Source organism: Myotis lucifugus, unplaced genomic scaffold, assembly GCF_000147115.1.
Source record: "Myotis lucifugus unplaced genomic scaffold, Myoluc2.0 scaffold_1617, whole genome shotgun sequence".
NCBI classification, from domain to species: Eukaryota; Metazoa; Chordata; class Mammalia; order Chiroptera; family Vespertilionidae; genus Myotis; species Myotis lucifugus.
The window spans coordinates 45,931-60,739 of record NW_005872665.1 but is presented as its reverse complement, the minus strand read 5'-3'; the positions used below and the strand labels follow the sequence as shown (position 1 = coordinate 60,739).

Below are 14,809 nucleotides of genomic sequence, written 5' to 3'. Positions count from 1 at the left end.
AGGGAGCAGGGGCAGAGGTGGACAGAGGCCCTGCTGAGAGAGGAGGTCAGTTTCCTGTGGAAAAGATAAATTCAGTCCCAAAAGTGTTATGGGTGGAATAGGAGGAGGAGGAGGCAGAGAAAGGTAGAGAAGCATCTGGGGCCGCACAGTTGTATCTGGTATGGGCCAGTGGAGGGCATCAGGGGATGAGAGGGACATTAGCACTACCCAACAGGTCACTGAGGGAGATTCCTTGGACCAAATGTCAGCATGAAAGAGACCTAGTGGTGGTGGGCAGACTCAGCCCAGAGGCTCACTGATCAATGAGCTGGTGGGTGGGTGGTCTTTAGACCCAGACCTGCTCCCCCCACTCACTTCCAGGACCCCATCTACCTAGTTCTACCCAGAAACTAGGTAGGCCCTACCCCTTGTCTCTTCATTCTTAACCACCTTGCCTGTTTATCTTCCCGAGTTTTCTATGCTAAGTGGCCTCCTTTGCTAACCTACTCTCTGTGTCACTTAGTAGCCTCTCATTTGTAATCAGTTCAGTGCATTCTAATTGTCAGAATAAATCAGGTCTATGAATGAGCTTTTTCATTGTAATGAAAGGTGTTAAATATTATCAGCTGTGGAATTTCTATCACCTTCCCTTGGATCTCAGAGAACCTAATAGAGGCTTCTAGAGGCAGAGCCTGAGCCTATGGGCTTCAGACTCCTGGATGGAGAGTGACAAGTGGGAGGGGACCCATTCTTTACTCTCCTATTTCACCACCTGATAACTACCCTTGATCTCCAGATGCCTTTACTCTTGGCCACATGTATCATCTCTTTCATCCTGATAATAAGTCAGGAAAGTCCTTTTAGGCCTTTTTGCAGATGAGAATATTGAGGATCAGAGAATGGGATTGACTTGTCCCAAGTCCTCTGCCATGCCAGGGCCCAAGCAACCTGGAGAAGTCAACCAGACTCACACAAGCCTTGAGGAAGTTTGGGAAATTCTCCTTCAGAATCTTCAGCAGGCCCGGCTTGTCAATCATGTCATCAGATTTTGCGTATTTGTGGAACGGGACAATCAAGTCCATCACGGACTGTTCAACTGGAGTATGGCTCATCTTGGTTTTCAAGGAAGCTGCCAGAGTGAAAGACGGGAACTTTGTGATCCTTCTCCCCAGGTGAGGGACCCTGTGTCAGGACAATGTGGTGGGAACTGAGGATCCTGTGAAGTGAGGATCAGTTGGGAGCAGAAGGAACTGTATCAGCCTAGGAGGTGGGATGAGATGCTCACACGGAGGAGAGTGTGACCAAGGCTGGGGCCTGGGCCCATGCAGGTCAGGGTCCAAAGGAGATGGAGGAGAACAGAGAAACCCACTGTGGACAGAACCACAGGAGGCAGAAGCAGAGAGGGTAGGGGTCAATCACATAGAAAAGGACTGACATTTTAGTTGAGAACTGAACCAAACACAGCATTTCGATGACTCTACTCTTTAAGAGCAGTAATACCAACTCCTCCAATGTCAATGTCAGGGTTAGAGTCATGCGGACAAAATAACTTCCTGACTAGTCTGGCCTCACCTGCGCTGGGTTGCTCTTGGAAAGAGACCCCTGAGGAGTCCATTGGAAACATAAAGCAAGCTCTAAATGAAACCAGTTCTGGAGGCTCCCAGCAGTCAGTGTGAGTAGGATGGTGAGTGTGGGCAGAGATATACAGCCCTGTCCTGAGCTCCTGCAAGTATTCCTGGACCATCCCAGGGAAAGAAGGCCTGCTGACCAGTGTTGGCATCATGTTTGAAATAAACAGGAATTCCTGCCTCAGTTTTAGGCTATTGGTTGGAAAGTTCGGAGATAGGCTCCTTCAGATGACCTTTGTACCTCCATGCTATCTGAAACCCCAAGGCTAGACCACATTTAAGTAAAGAGGTCTGACTACCCAAAGCCAGTACCTCCATCAACAGTCTGGACCCCAAGCAGAGAAATTGGACAGTCCAACCCTCACACCCCAGAGTTTCCAAAACTCTCAAGAAATGTGTATGGCCCACATGTTTGGGCATCTAACAAAAACTGTATTTTCTTATCATCAGGATAAAAAAACCTTGCTGCTAAGTCCCTACATGGAATTACCCAAAGCCTTCTGTGAACTTGGCCAACGTCAGAGCTGAGCCCTGTGAACAGAATGTCACTGGTCTTTCCCTCAGCTGGGCAAAAGGTCCAAAACATTAGTTGATGGGTTTCTGATCCATATACTGGCAGATCTTCTCACCATGGCAAGGTGAGTGGGAGTCCCAGGCTTGGGTTCAGGAGAACCTTCTGAACTTGGATAGAGAGACCCACTCTCCCTGGAGGTTGGGGTGCAAATTGAGTCTTCCCAACCTGTGGTCTGAGAGTTAGGTGAGTCCAGAAAGAAAAGAAGAGAAGGAGAGAGGAAGAGTCTTTTCCTCAGCTCCCACCAGAGATGTTTCCACAGCGTTGTTACACAGGGGCCAGTCCAGCCATCTTATAGATGAGATCCTCAGGACCCCAGTGGAATAAAGTTACACAGCCACCTAACAGGCAAAGTCCCATAACAGGCAGAGCCCCGTTACAGGTAGAACCGCATTACATCTGGACCCAAGCTCCTGAATCCTCTCCCATCACTGCTTTTCCCTACTCATGCAGACAGCAGAACACCCTGGGCCCTGAGGAATCTCCTGGCAAAGAGATAGGTGCAGACTTACCTAAGCTGATGAGGAGGCAGTGAGGAGAAGGTGAGGACGTGATTGTCCTGTTCCACAAATACACCAAACCTGTGCATCTGGGAAAAGACTGGTCTCTTTATAAGGCTCAATCTGGCTCCTCCCAGACACTGGGAGCCTTTGGGTCATATCTGTCTACTTCCTGGACCATTGTCCCAATCAGGTGGGTGGCACACATGTAGGAGTGTGTGTTCAGTATGTGCCAGTAAAATCCCAGGCAACTCCCAAGGGAAAACACCTAGAGCCTTCTTCTGTCCTCACTTCGCTGGGGTCAGGGGTGTGGAAGACAATGGGATGTGTTGTAAAGCACAGAAATTCTGGTACAGAAAACAGGTTCTGAACTTAAAGAGGATGGGACTCTGAGATGCATCATGGTCTGTGTTTGCTCATCACCCACTCCTTCCACAATTTTGTTCTGGCATCTAACACAAACTCTCTGCAGTGGTTTTTAAGTCCATAATTATACCACGCATCACCTTACCTGTCATATTGATATTCCTCCTAAAGCGTCAAAACCTTATGAGATGGAGCTGTTGCCCTCATGTTGAGGATGGGGAATTGAGGGAGTAAGAGGTAAGCAAAGTTCTTATGTGCACAAGGCTAATAGACAGAAAGTTTAAGATATGATCCCAGAAAAGCCTGATTCAAAACCTCACTCCTAACCCTACGACAAGACCTCTAGGGTCACTGTAGGGCCGGGGAACTCGAAGTCCAGGGTAGGGAGGCAGGGTCACCTCACTCCCGTCTTCATGGGAATCCTCACTGGAGCGCTAGGAGAGAAAGAGGTGGCATGACCCACAGTGACAGACCAGGGAACACAGAGAGAGTAGTGGCTCAGCATGTCACCTGCTGAAGGGAAGACGGGAGGTCAGAGCTCTGAGTCCTGGCGTTAGCCCCACACTCTAAAAATTCACTTCACAGCTCCATGGCCCACCGGGGCCCACCAAGGAAGCCACTGTCTAGATTCAGGGATGGTGACCACCATGAAATGAGCCAGCAGGAGATTGGGCAAAGTTGCCACCCCTCCCATGATGATGCCTTCCTATAAATTCTTCAATGATGTTTCTCCTTCCCTTATGCAAAACAGTCTGCTTAGGAGATAGTAGCTCATGCCCTGAGGTCTGTTATGTCCTAACCTGCTGTGGAAAATCGAGTTCAGGTGCAGGAAACAAGAGCTTGGAGGTCAGGATGAAACCTGGGGACCTCTGGGGCCATACCATGCTGACTCACTGAAGAGTCCTTGTTCCTGCTCTCTGTTACCCTTAGAACATGCTCCCATGGAGTAAGGGACTGCTCAGGCATTGGGCACCCTGGGACCAGGCCCACCGCTGAGCACCCAGGTCAGGGCCCCCAATGCACTGGCCTCCATGCTTCAGCCTGGCCTTTCTGTCCCCAGTTATATCCATATTTGCATCAGCACCAGACCCCTCTGGTTCACTCATTTAATTTCTTCTTTACCCCACTCAAAGCCTCCCAGGAAGGACACACAGAAAACCTGGAGCACGAGCTGACTCCGGGCAGGGGAAGTGAGATGGCATGCCCACTTTGTCCCTGGTGTAGGTTTTGAAATTTGAACAATGTCAAAATACTTTAAATTAGTTTTTAATTATTTTAATTTAAGTTTTGCTTTGTTCAATTCTGGCCTCACTGTCAGAGTCTGAACTATGTATAGTCCTCAGCTTCCAGAATCTAAACATCATTGATCTGTTGCAAGGTCTCTCTCTTATTTTACTTATATACTTATTTTCCCTTAATCTTCATTACTATTTGAACTTCCCCCCCAAAAGCCAAAAAATAAAATGTATGTTTTCTGTTTATTTTTATGCATACTCATGAATGTAAATGATTATTTTGGCCTATGTTTTATAGATGTCCTTTATGTGATATAGATCAATCATAAAGGAAAATAAAATACACTGCAATGTATAGCCCAATGAATTATCTCCAACACCTGTGACTGCCACCCAGGTCAATGAATAAAATATTGCCACCACCCCTACCAGTCACTGCCCCTTTTCTCTCTTCCTGAAAACAATCATCTGGACTTTTATGGTAAGGCTCTCTCTTTGTTTCATTTGAATTTTACCACTTAAGCAAATTTACTTGAAGGAGAACAGATTCTATATATTCTTCTATGTTTACCTTAGTTTGCTCAGTATTACATTTTTAAGTGATATCTATGTTGTACTGTTTGTTCATCATTGTATACTATATATCTTGGTGTAGATATCACATCATTTTCTATAATTCTGCTTTAGATATCACATGCCCTTAATTTTCTTGTTTTCCTTTTGTACGTTTTCCAGCTCAGGTGACCAGGGATTTTGACCTCTGACCTCATGTTCCTGTGGGGATCAGCCACCCTGTCTGGTGAGGTATGTGGAAAGGGCCCAGGGCAGTCCCTGATTGTGTAAGTCTTGGGTGTTTAAGGAATAAGAAGGGGATGAGCCCATGTTTCAAGGACCAACTTCAAAACAGCCCTGTTTATTGTCAGAGACATTAGTGTTTGCAACTATTGTGACTAACAGTCAAGTCCCACCCAGGCATCGCCCTTATCACTCACCACCACCAGAAAGGCTATAGGTATCTTCCAATCCCTGAATCAATAATTCTTTGGCAACATGGTCTACACATCCAGGTCAATCACTTGGAACCATCTCGCAAGCATTTACTGTTTATCCTGAGCCTCTCTTTCATCCATCCCAATGGATTCTGGACTCCAGCTGTCCTTGGCTGTTTGGAGTGGAGACCTGGACCATTTGTTCAAGGTACAAAATTTAAGAAGAAAACACTGAGCACCACTCACTGTACTTTAGGATGAACATATGGCAAGAGAAATTTTTTAAAGAATTTATCTCTCTCCAATGTTCACCCTTTAGAAGTGAAGAGAAAAAGAATAAAATAGAAACTGTGGATGCTGGAGATGTACAGTGACACACTGTATAACCCAAAAAGAGAGGGGTACTTTCTGAGGAGGAGAGGCTGACCAAGATACCTTAGATGTGGCATTTGAATGAATGTCAACACCTAATGTTCAAGCAAGCAAACCAGGGAAAAAGATTCCAGACCTTGACATGTGAGCAAAACTACAGCTCAGAACAGACATGACATCAGGAGGACAGAAACACGTCTAGAGCCAAGAGTGTTGGAAGTGAGAGGTTTGGGACAGGCACCAACTATGTCCAACCCAGTACCCAACCCCTCTTCTGAACTACAGAGCCCAGTTTTGCTTGGGGTTTAGGGTGCCCAGTACCCCCATGTGTGTCTGGTGTCCTCTAAGCCATTCTGACAGTCCTGTCCTTGCTTTCCCTATGCCCCTTGCAACCAAGAGTGAACATGTGTCCCACCAGTTCTGCCCAATGACACTGAGTGATGCTGGGCCAGGCTTCTGGGACTCTGCTTTTCTGACAGGAGGGGACAGGGAGAGCTGGCCCTGCCATGCCTCACCCCATGCCTGGGTTGCTGGTCCTGGACACAGGCAGTCATCAAAAATACTTACCCAAGTGAGTTGAAGAGTTACAGCTTCATAAAAACGTCCAAATGAATGACTTTAGAAACTTTATTCATAATTGTCCCAAATGGGAAGTAACCAAGATGTCTTTCAAAAGGTGAATGAGTAAACGAACTGTGGCACACCCATACAGTGGAATAGTATCCAGCAAGAAGAAGAATTGAGCTATCAAGCCACAAGAAGACATGGAGGAAACTACAAGGATATTGCTGAGTGAAGGAAGCCATTCTGAAACAGCCACATACTGTATGATTTCAAATATATGACATTATAGAAAAAGCAAAACCATATTGACAATTAAAATATGAGTAATCATCAAGATTCAGGATAGGAGGGGATGGCTGAGTAGTTGGGGCATGGGTGTTTTTTAAGGCAATGAAACTACTTTGCATGATACTGTGATGATGAATATGTGGCATTACACATTTGTCCAAAACCACAGAATTTCACAATAGGAACTGAACCCTAGTTAAACCATGGACTTTAGTTCAGAATAATGTATCAATATTGGTTCATCAATTATAACAAATGTTCCTCACTAATTAAGATGTTAATAAACAGGGGATACTGTGGGGAGAGGAGGTATATAGGAAATAAACTCTCTGTTCCAAAATTTTCAGCCAATATAAAATGGTTCTCAAAATTAGAGTATATTAATAATAAAAATAATAAGATTGAGTTTCTTTTTATTGTAAGCCAAGTTTGATTGAAACAAATAGCCCTGGAGAGTTAACTAGGAGTACCCTCCTAAATTTGACGCCGGGTTATGAGCAAGCATTCTATTTTCTTCTTTTCTATATTTTCTGGAGCTCTCTTACAATCTTATCTAAAAGCTAGCTAATAAATCAAATCTGTTTTTTGAGAACTAAGTCTCTCAAGGTAAACTTATTAGCATTTTAGATTTTCTGTGCACCAGGAAATTACTTAACCTCTTTATTTTATTTATTTATTTTTAAAAATATATTTTTATTGATTTTATAGAGGAACGGAGAGTGAGAGGGAGATAGAAACATCAATGAGGAGAGAGAATAACTCATCAGCTGCCTCCTGTACGCCCCACACTGGGGATTAAGCCCCCAACCTGAGCATGTACCCGGACCAGGAATTAAACCATGACCTCTTGGGTCATAGGTCAATGTTCAACCACTAAGCCATGCTAGCTGGGCCCAATTTATTTTAATTCCTTGGCTTATCTACCTCTCTTCCCCAGAAAGTTACCCCTCTCTTCTTGGGTTATAGACTGTGTCATTGAACATCTCCAACATTCACAGTTTCTATTTTATTCTTTTTGTCTTCACTTCTCATGTGTGAGAATTGAGGGGAGATAAATTCTTTAAAATTTTTCTTGCCATATGTACATCGCAAAGCACAGTGAGTGGTGCTCAGTGGGTTCTCCTTAAATTTTGTACCTTGAACAAATGGTCCAGGTCTCAGCTCCAAACAGCCAAGGACAGCTGGGGTCCAGAGTCCATTGGGATGAATGAAAGAGAGGCTCAGGATAAACAGTAAATGCTTGCGACATGGTTCCAAGTGACTGACATGGATGTGTAGTCCCCGTTGCCAAAGAACGTTTGACTCAGGGAATGGAAGATACCTACAGCCTTTCTGGTGGTGGTGAGTGATAAGGGAGATGCTGGGGTTTGACTTGGCTGTTAGTCACAATAGTTGCAAACACTAATGTTTCTGACAACAAACAGGGATGTTTTGAAGTTGGTCCCTGAAACATGGGCTCATCCCCTACTTATTCCTTAAACACCCAAGACTTTCATAACCAGGGCCTGCCCTGGGCCCTTTCCACATACCTCACCAAACAGGGTGGCTGATTCCCCTAGGAACATGAGGTCAGAGGTCAAAATCCCTGGTCACCTGAGCTAGAAATCATCAAAAAGAAGACAAAGTGATGAGTATGTGGTATCTAAAGTAGAATTTTAAAAAACTTATGTCACATTCATATGAAGGTATATATAGTATAGTACTACAATGAAGAACAAACACAGTACACCATAGGGCTTATGAATGTAATACTGAGAAAAATAAGGCAGACACAATAGATTACATAGAATATGTTTCCTTTCAAGTAAAATTTGAAAGCGGGGCAAATGGCAGTGTTCAGGAATGTATGCTTAGGTGGTAAAATGAAACAGAGAGAGGGTCTCATCATAAAAGTTCAGATGATGGTTTTGAGAAGAGAGAAAGCAGGCTGGTGCGGGTGGTGGCAACGTTTTATTCATTGTCGTGGGGGACAGTCACAAGTGTAAGATTCATTAGGCTGTGTATTGTAGTTTGTTGTATTTTCTGCATAATTAATCTATATTAAAAAGAACATGGAGAGAACATGGTCCAAAATAACTATTTACATTGGTGAGCATGCATAAAAATAAACAAAAAACCCAGAAAACTTATATTTCTCTTTTGAGGGAAATTGAATGGTAATGAAGATTAAAGGAATAGAAGTATATAGGTAAAAATAAGATACCTTGCAACAGATTAATGATGCATAGATTCTGGAAGCCAAGGACTATACATAGTTCAGACTCTGAAAGTGAGGCAAAACTGAACAAAGCAAAACATAAATATACAAATTAAAAATGAAATTGAAGTATCTTGACATTGTTCAAAAGTCAAAAGCTATACCAGGGCGAATGTGGGAATGACATTTCAGTTCCTCTGTTCCAAGTGACGCCCTCTCCAGGTTTCCTGTGTATCCTTCACAGCAGGCTTTTAGTGGCGATGAGAACACATTACATAAGTGAACCAGAGAGGGCTGGTGCTGGTGCAAATGTGGACATAACGAGGGACAGAAGCGCCAGGTGTGGAATCCCAATGCATTGGGGGGGGGGGGGGGGTCTGACCCAGGCTCAGCGATGGGCCTGGTCCCAGGGTGCCCAATGCCTGAGCAGTCCCCTCACTCATGGCCAGACCTTCTAAGGGGAGCAGAGAGCAGGAACAAGGATTCCTCAGTGAGTCAGCAGGGCCGTTCCCCATAGGTCCCCAGACCTCATCCTAACCTCCAAGCTCCTGTTTCCTGCACCTGAACTAGATTTTCCACATCAGGTTGTGACACAGCAGACCCTTAGACTCCTAAGCAGACTGTTTTACATAGGGGAAGGAGGGACATCATTGAAGAATTCATAGGAAGGCCTCATCATGGGAGGGGAGGCAACATTGCCCAATTTCCTGCTGGCTCATTTCATGGTGGTCACCATCCCTGAGTACAGACAGTGGCTTCCTTGGTGGGATCAGGCAGCCCCTGGAGCTGCAAAGTGAAGTTCAAGAGTGTGGGGCTAATGTCAGAACTCAGAACTCTGACCTTGTCTCTTCCCTCACCAGTAGGTGATGTACTATTCACTGTGTAATACCTGTCACTGTGGGTCATGGCACCTCTTTATCTCCTAGCATTTCAGTGAGGACACCACGGGAACATGGGAGTGAGCTGACCCTGCCTCCCTCCCCTGGACTTTGAGTTCACACCCTGAAGTGACCCCAGAGGACAAGTGGTGGGGTTTGGAGGGAGGTTTTGAATCAGGCTTTTCTGGGACCATATGTTGAGCTTGCTGTCTATCAGCCTGGTGCACATAGGAACTTTGCTTACCTCTTACTCCCTCAATTCCCTGTCCTCAACATGAGGGTAACAGCACCATGTCATAAGGTTTTGAAGGTTTAGGAGGAATATCAATATGACAGGTAAGGTGATGCATGGTATAGTTATGGACTTATAAACCACTGGAGAGACTTTTGTTAGATGTCAGAGCAAACTTGTGGAAGGACTGGGTGATGAGCAAACAGAGACCATGCTGCCTTTCAGAGTCCCATCTTCATTAAGTTCAGAAACCCAGTGTTCTCTCCCTCAATTCCTGTGCTTTTAAGACAATCCCATTGTCTTCCCCTCCCCAGCCCTAGGTTTCCTTACCCAGAGAATAATCCTCTAGAATAGTGCAATCCCTTGGGAGTTGCCTGGCATTGTACAGGAACATGATGAGCACACTCCTAGGTGTGTGCCACCCACCTGAGTGAGGCAATGGTCCAGGAAGCAGAGAAACAACATGGCCTAAGGGCTCCCAGTGCCTGGGAGGAGCCAGACTGAGCCTTATAAAGGGACCAGTCTTTGCCCAGATGCACAGCACACTCACCTTCTCCTCAGTGACATCTCGTCAGCTCCGGTAAGTCTGCACCTAACTGTTTGCCAGGGGGTTCGTCAGGGCCCAGGGTGTTCTTCTGTGTCCAGGAATAGGGAGAGCAGTGATGGGAGCGGATTCAGGAACCTGTATTCACTCTCAACTCTGCCTGTTATGGGTCTTTCCAACTTGAACCCACTTGGTCCCAAGGGCCTATCTACAACAAGATGTCTGTACTGATGCTCCCATTGCTCCGTTGGCTCTTCTGTGACATCTCTGCTGAAGCATCCCTGGTGGGAGCTCAGTATATGAACCTTCCTCTCCTCCTTGTCTTCTCTTCTCTCTGGAATCATCTCACTCTCAGGCCATGGACTTTGCCCCCCAACCTCTGGGGAGAGTGGGTGGCTCTCCCAAAGTCGTGAAGATTCTCCTAAACCCAGACCTGGGATGCCCACTCACTATGCCCTGGTGAGAAGATTTGCCACTATGTGGATCAGGGACCTATCAACTTGGGTTTTGAACCTCGTCCCCAGTTGAGGGAATGACCAGTGACCTTCTGTGCACAGGGCTCAGCTAAGGCCTTGGGCAAGTTGACAGAAGGCCTTAGGTGTTTTCACTTAGGGACATAACGGGGAGGATCTTTCTCCCATATCAGGAGACAATGGAAGTTTTTGTTAGATGCCCACACATGGGAGCCATACACATTTCCTGAGAGTTTTGGAAAGTCTGGGATGTGAGGGCTGCACTGTCCCATTTCTCTGCTTGGGGTCCAGACTGTTGGTGGAGGTACTGGATTTGGGAAGTCAGACCTCTTTACTTAAATGTGGTCTAGCCTTGGGGTTCCAGAGAGCAGGGAGGTACAAAGGTAATCTGAAGGAGCCTATCTGCCTGCATTCCACCCATTAGCCTAAAAATGAGGCAGGTATTTCTGTTCATTTCAAACATGATGCCAACACTGGTCAGCAGTTCTTCTTTCAATCTGGTGGGGATGGTCCAGGAAACCTTGCAGGAGCTCAGGACAGGGCTGTATATCTCTGCTCACACTCACTATCCTACTCACACTCAATGCTGGGAGCCTCCAGGTCCCGTTTCATTTAGAGCTTGCTTTATGATCACAATGCGCACCTCAAGGTACTCATTCCAAAAGCAGCCCAGGGCAGGTTAGGCTAGATTAGTCAGGAAGTTATTTTTTCCCCATGACTCTAACCCTGACATTGACCCTGGAAGAGATGGTGTTGATGGTCTTAAAGAGTAGAGTCATCCAAATGCTGTGTTTGCTCAGGTCCCAACTAAATGTCAGTCCTTTTCCGTGTGGTTGACCCCTACTCTCTCTGCTTCTGCCTCCTGTGGTTCTGTCCACAGTGGGTTTCTCTGTTCTCCTCCATCTCCTGTGGACCCTGACCTGCATGGGCCCAGGCCCCACCCTTGGTCACACTCTCCTTCGTGTGAGCATCTTATCCCACCTCCTAGGATGATACAGTTCCTTCTGCTCCAAACTGAGCCTCACTTCACTGGATCCTCAGTTCCCACCCCATTGTCCTGACTTAGGGACCCTCACCTCGGGAGAAGGATAACAAAGGTCCCCATCTTTCTCTCTGGCAGCTTCCTTGAAAACCAAGATGAGCCATACTCCAGTTGAACAGTCCGTGATGGACTTGATCGTCCTGTTCCACAAATACACCAAACCTGATGACAAGATTGACAAGCAGGGCCTGCTGAAGATGCTGAAGGAGAATTTCCCTAACTTCCTCAAAGCTTGTGTGAGTCTGGGTGACTTCTCCAGATTGCTTGGGCCCTGGCATGGCAGAGGACTTGGGACAAGTCAATCCCATTCTATGATCCTCAATATTCTCATCTGCAGAAAGGCCTAAGAGGACTCTCCTGACTTATTATCAGGATGAAAGAGATGATACATGTGGCCAAGTGTAAAGTCATCTGGAGATCAAGGGTAGTTATCAGGTGGTGAAATAGGAGAGTAAAGAATTGGTCCCCTCCCACTTGTCACACTCCATCCAGGAGACTGAAGCCCAGAGGCTCAGACTCAGCCTCAAGAAGCCTCCATTCGGTTCTCTGAGATCCAAGGGAAGGTGATAGAAATCCCATCGCTGATAATATTTAACACCTTTCATTACAATGAAAGAGCTCATTCATAGACCTGATTTAGTCTGACAGTTAGAATACACTGAACTGATTATAAAAGGAGAGGCTACTAGGTCACACAGAGAGTAGGTGAGCAAAAGAGGGCACTGAGCATGGACGATTCAGGAAGGCAAATAGGGGATAGGAGAGGAGGGTTAGGAATGAAGACACAAGGGGTAGGACCTATCTAGTTTCTGGGTAGAACTTAGGTAGATGGGGTCCTGGAAGTGGGTCGGGGAGCAGGTCTGGGTCTAAAGACCAGCACCCACCACCAGCTCATTGATCAGTGAGGCTCTGGGATGAGTCTGCCCACCACCACTAGGTCTCTCTTTCATGCTGATACTTGCTCCAAGGAATCTCCCTCAGTGACCTGCAGGTTAATGCTAACGTTCCCCTCATCCCCAGATACCCTCCACTGGCCCACACCAGCTACACCTGTGCGGCCCCAGATGCTTCTCTCCCCCTTTCTGCCTCCTCCTCCTCCTTCTGTTTCACCCATAACACTTTTGGGACTGAATTTATCTTTTCCACAGGAAAAAAAGGGCAAAGATTTCTTGGCCCATATCTTTGAGGACGAGGACAAGAATCACGATAAGAAGATCGAGTTTTCCGAGTTTCTGTCGGTGTTGGGAGTCATAGCCACGGACTACCACAATCACAGCCACGGAGCCCCGCTCTGTTCTGGGGGAGGACACTGAGCCCAGCCCAGCCTGAGGCCTCCAAGAAACAATAAAGTGTGTCTTTTGCCCAGATACAGCCTGTTTCCTGCTTTTCTTTGGCTACTTATGCTGTCAGAACTGCCCCTTCTTGGTTAATGTGTTTGTGTATTCTCCATGGGCTGACTTTCCCAGGAATGTGCCAGGATGGTGCCCTCCCTTTGGCCTCCAGCATAACAGACCACCTCTCTCAGCAGGGCCTCTGTCCACCTCTGCCCCTGCTCCCTAGTGCAGCCAGCGTGCCAGGTCCCAGGGTCAGCAGTGCAGAGCATTCTGCTGGCCCAGCCATGCTTTTCCTTCTCAAGCCATAATCAGCATCTGGGCATCCAGGAACTGCAGGGAGCAGGAGCCGAGGGAGGTGTGAACATGGTGCCTCATGCCCACGTGTTCCTGCCCAGCATGACCCCAGGGACATAGGGGAGATGGCACCACTGAAAAAGGCATTGGGTGGCCTCATTGGGGGCACATGGGCACTGAGCACTGTGAACGGGACACTCAACAGCCCAGAGGACTGGATCCCTTTTCTTGTGTCCTGGGGCTCTGGGCTGTGTTCTGTCCCTGTGCTTGTGTGTGTGTGTGTTTTATCCTGTGTGGTGTCCTTGTGGAGGTGAGAGAGCCACCCTGTCTGCTGAGCTGATCCTCCCAATGGATTTGCTAAATTCTGGGAGCTGCGTGTCTGGGGAAAGCACAGAGTGATGGCTGTTCCAGGCATGAGGAGTAAAGCTAGTGCTGGAGTCCAGAGAGTGTCTGGGCAAAAAGTGAGAAGACAGGACTGAAGAGGAGAGGGGAGGAGAGGGCAGGGAATGATGAGCAGAAAGCTCATGCTGAGTCATCAATGACAGTCCACTCCACTAGCCATGGAAAGAGGCGTGCCATTACCCACACAGGGCCCTTCCCATCTGCCTCTGTCCTTCTTGGATCTACAGAACCAGCTCACATCTGGAGCACTGGGCCCAGCTGCTCCTTTCAGAGCTGGAGCACCATGAGCCCACAGAGGTAGAGGTAGAGGATGAGGAGGCCTGCGGGTGGATGGTGTGGGTGCGTGGGGGGCTAAGCCACACAGAGAAGAGCTTCCAGAAGCTAGGGTTAGGCAAGTATAGAGTTGCTCTGATCACTGTCCCCATGGCCTGCAGTCTGGGAAGACTTCCTGGGGTGGGCTCTGGAACTGGGACTCCATCGATGGATAGCAGAGATGTTCTGTCTTTGGAAGGCACCTCGAGGCAGTCATGGTGATAACATGTTCTCTTCTGGGATCTACAGAACCAGCTCCAGAGCAAGTTCAAAAAAGACCTCGAGAGGCAACACCAACTCCAGTGGCCTCTCCAGAGTCAGAGCGGGCTCTGGGCACAGCTTTCACTGACCTTCTAGAGGCAGAAGAACCACCTGCAGTATATGGGCAACTTGCTTCAGCTCCTGTGAAGTCTGCAGTCCCAGATCCTGGGCCACAGCTTGTCAGCGGCCATGGCAGAGAGGGTTCCCCCTTTAGATACAGTTTTTGAATGTTTGTGTTTATGTTACATATGCTTAGAATTCAATTGTATTTTTCTGATACTACTGAGTAAAATACAATCTACTTTAAAGAAAATGGAATGAAATACAATTAAAACTAAATTTAAGTTA

At 46.9% G+C, this 14,809-nt stretch overlaps 1 protein-coding gene and 1 long non-coding RNA gene across 2 annotated transcripts in view; one reads left to right on the top strand and one right to left on the bottom strand.

Annotated features, from left to right (window-relative positions):
• Nucleotides 1–512: 512 nt before the first annotated feature.
• The window catches only part of LOC106695557, a 21,380-nt gene continuing 7,083 nt past the window's right edge, over nt 513–14,809 (bottom strand). Inside the window, exon 2 of the long non-coding RNA XR_001346623.2 lies at nt 513–1,108. This is a non-coding gene — a long non-coding RNA (uncharacterized LOC106695557). The remainder of the gene's footprint in view (nt 1,109–14,809) is intronic.
• LOC102439525 (protein S100-A7-like) lies at nt 10,244–13,227 on the top strand. Its single transcript, XM_006107976.3, has 3 exons — nt 10,244–10,379; nt 11,937–12,094; nt 13,007–13,227. Exons 2-3 carry the CDS (start codon nt 11,954–11,956, stop codon nt 13,169–13,171), a joined length of 306 nt encoding a protein of 101 aa, XP_006108038.1. The 5' UTR covers nt 10,244–10,379; nt 11,937–11,953; the 3' UTR covers nt 13,172–13,227.

What these genes read in the sequence shown, in the direction of transcription:
- LOC102439525 (XM_006107976.3), top strand. Translation starts at nt 11,954, where the DNA reads ATGAGCCATACTCCAGTTGAACAGTCCGTGATGGACTTGATCGTCCTG. An exon ending in CTAACTTCCTCAAAGCTTGT is followed by an intron (nt 12,095 to 13,006) that starts GTGAGTCTGGGT and finishes TCTTTTCCACAG; the next exon opens with GAAAAAAAGGGCAAAGATTT.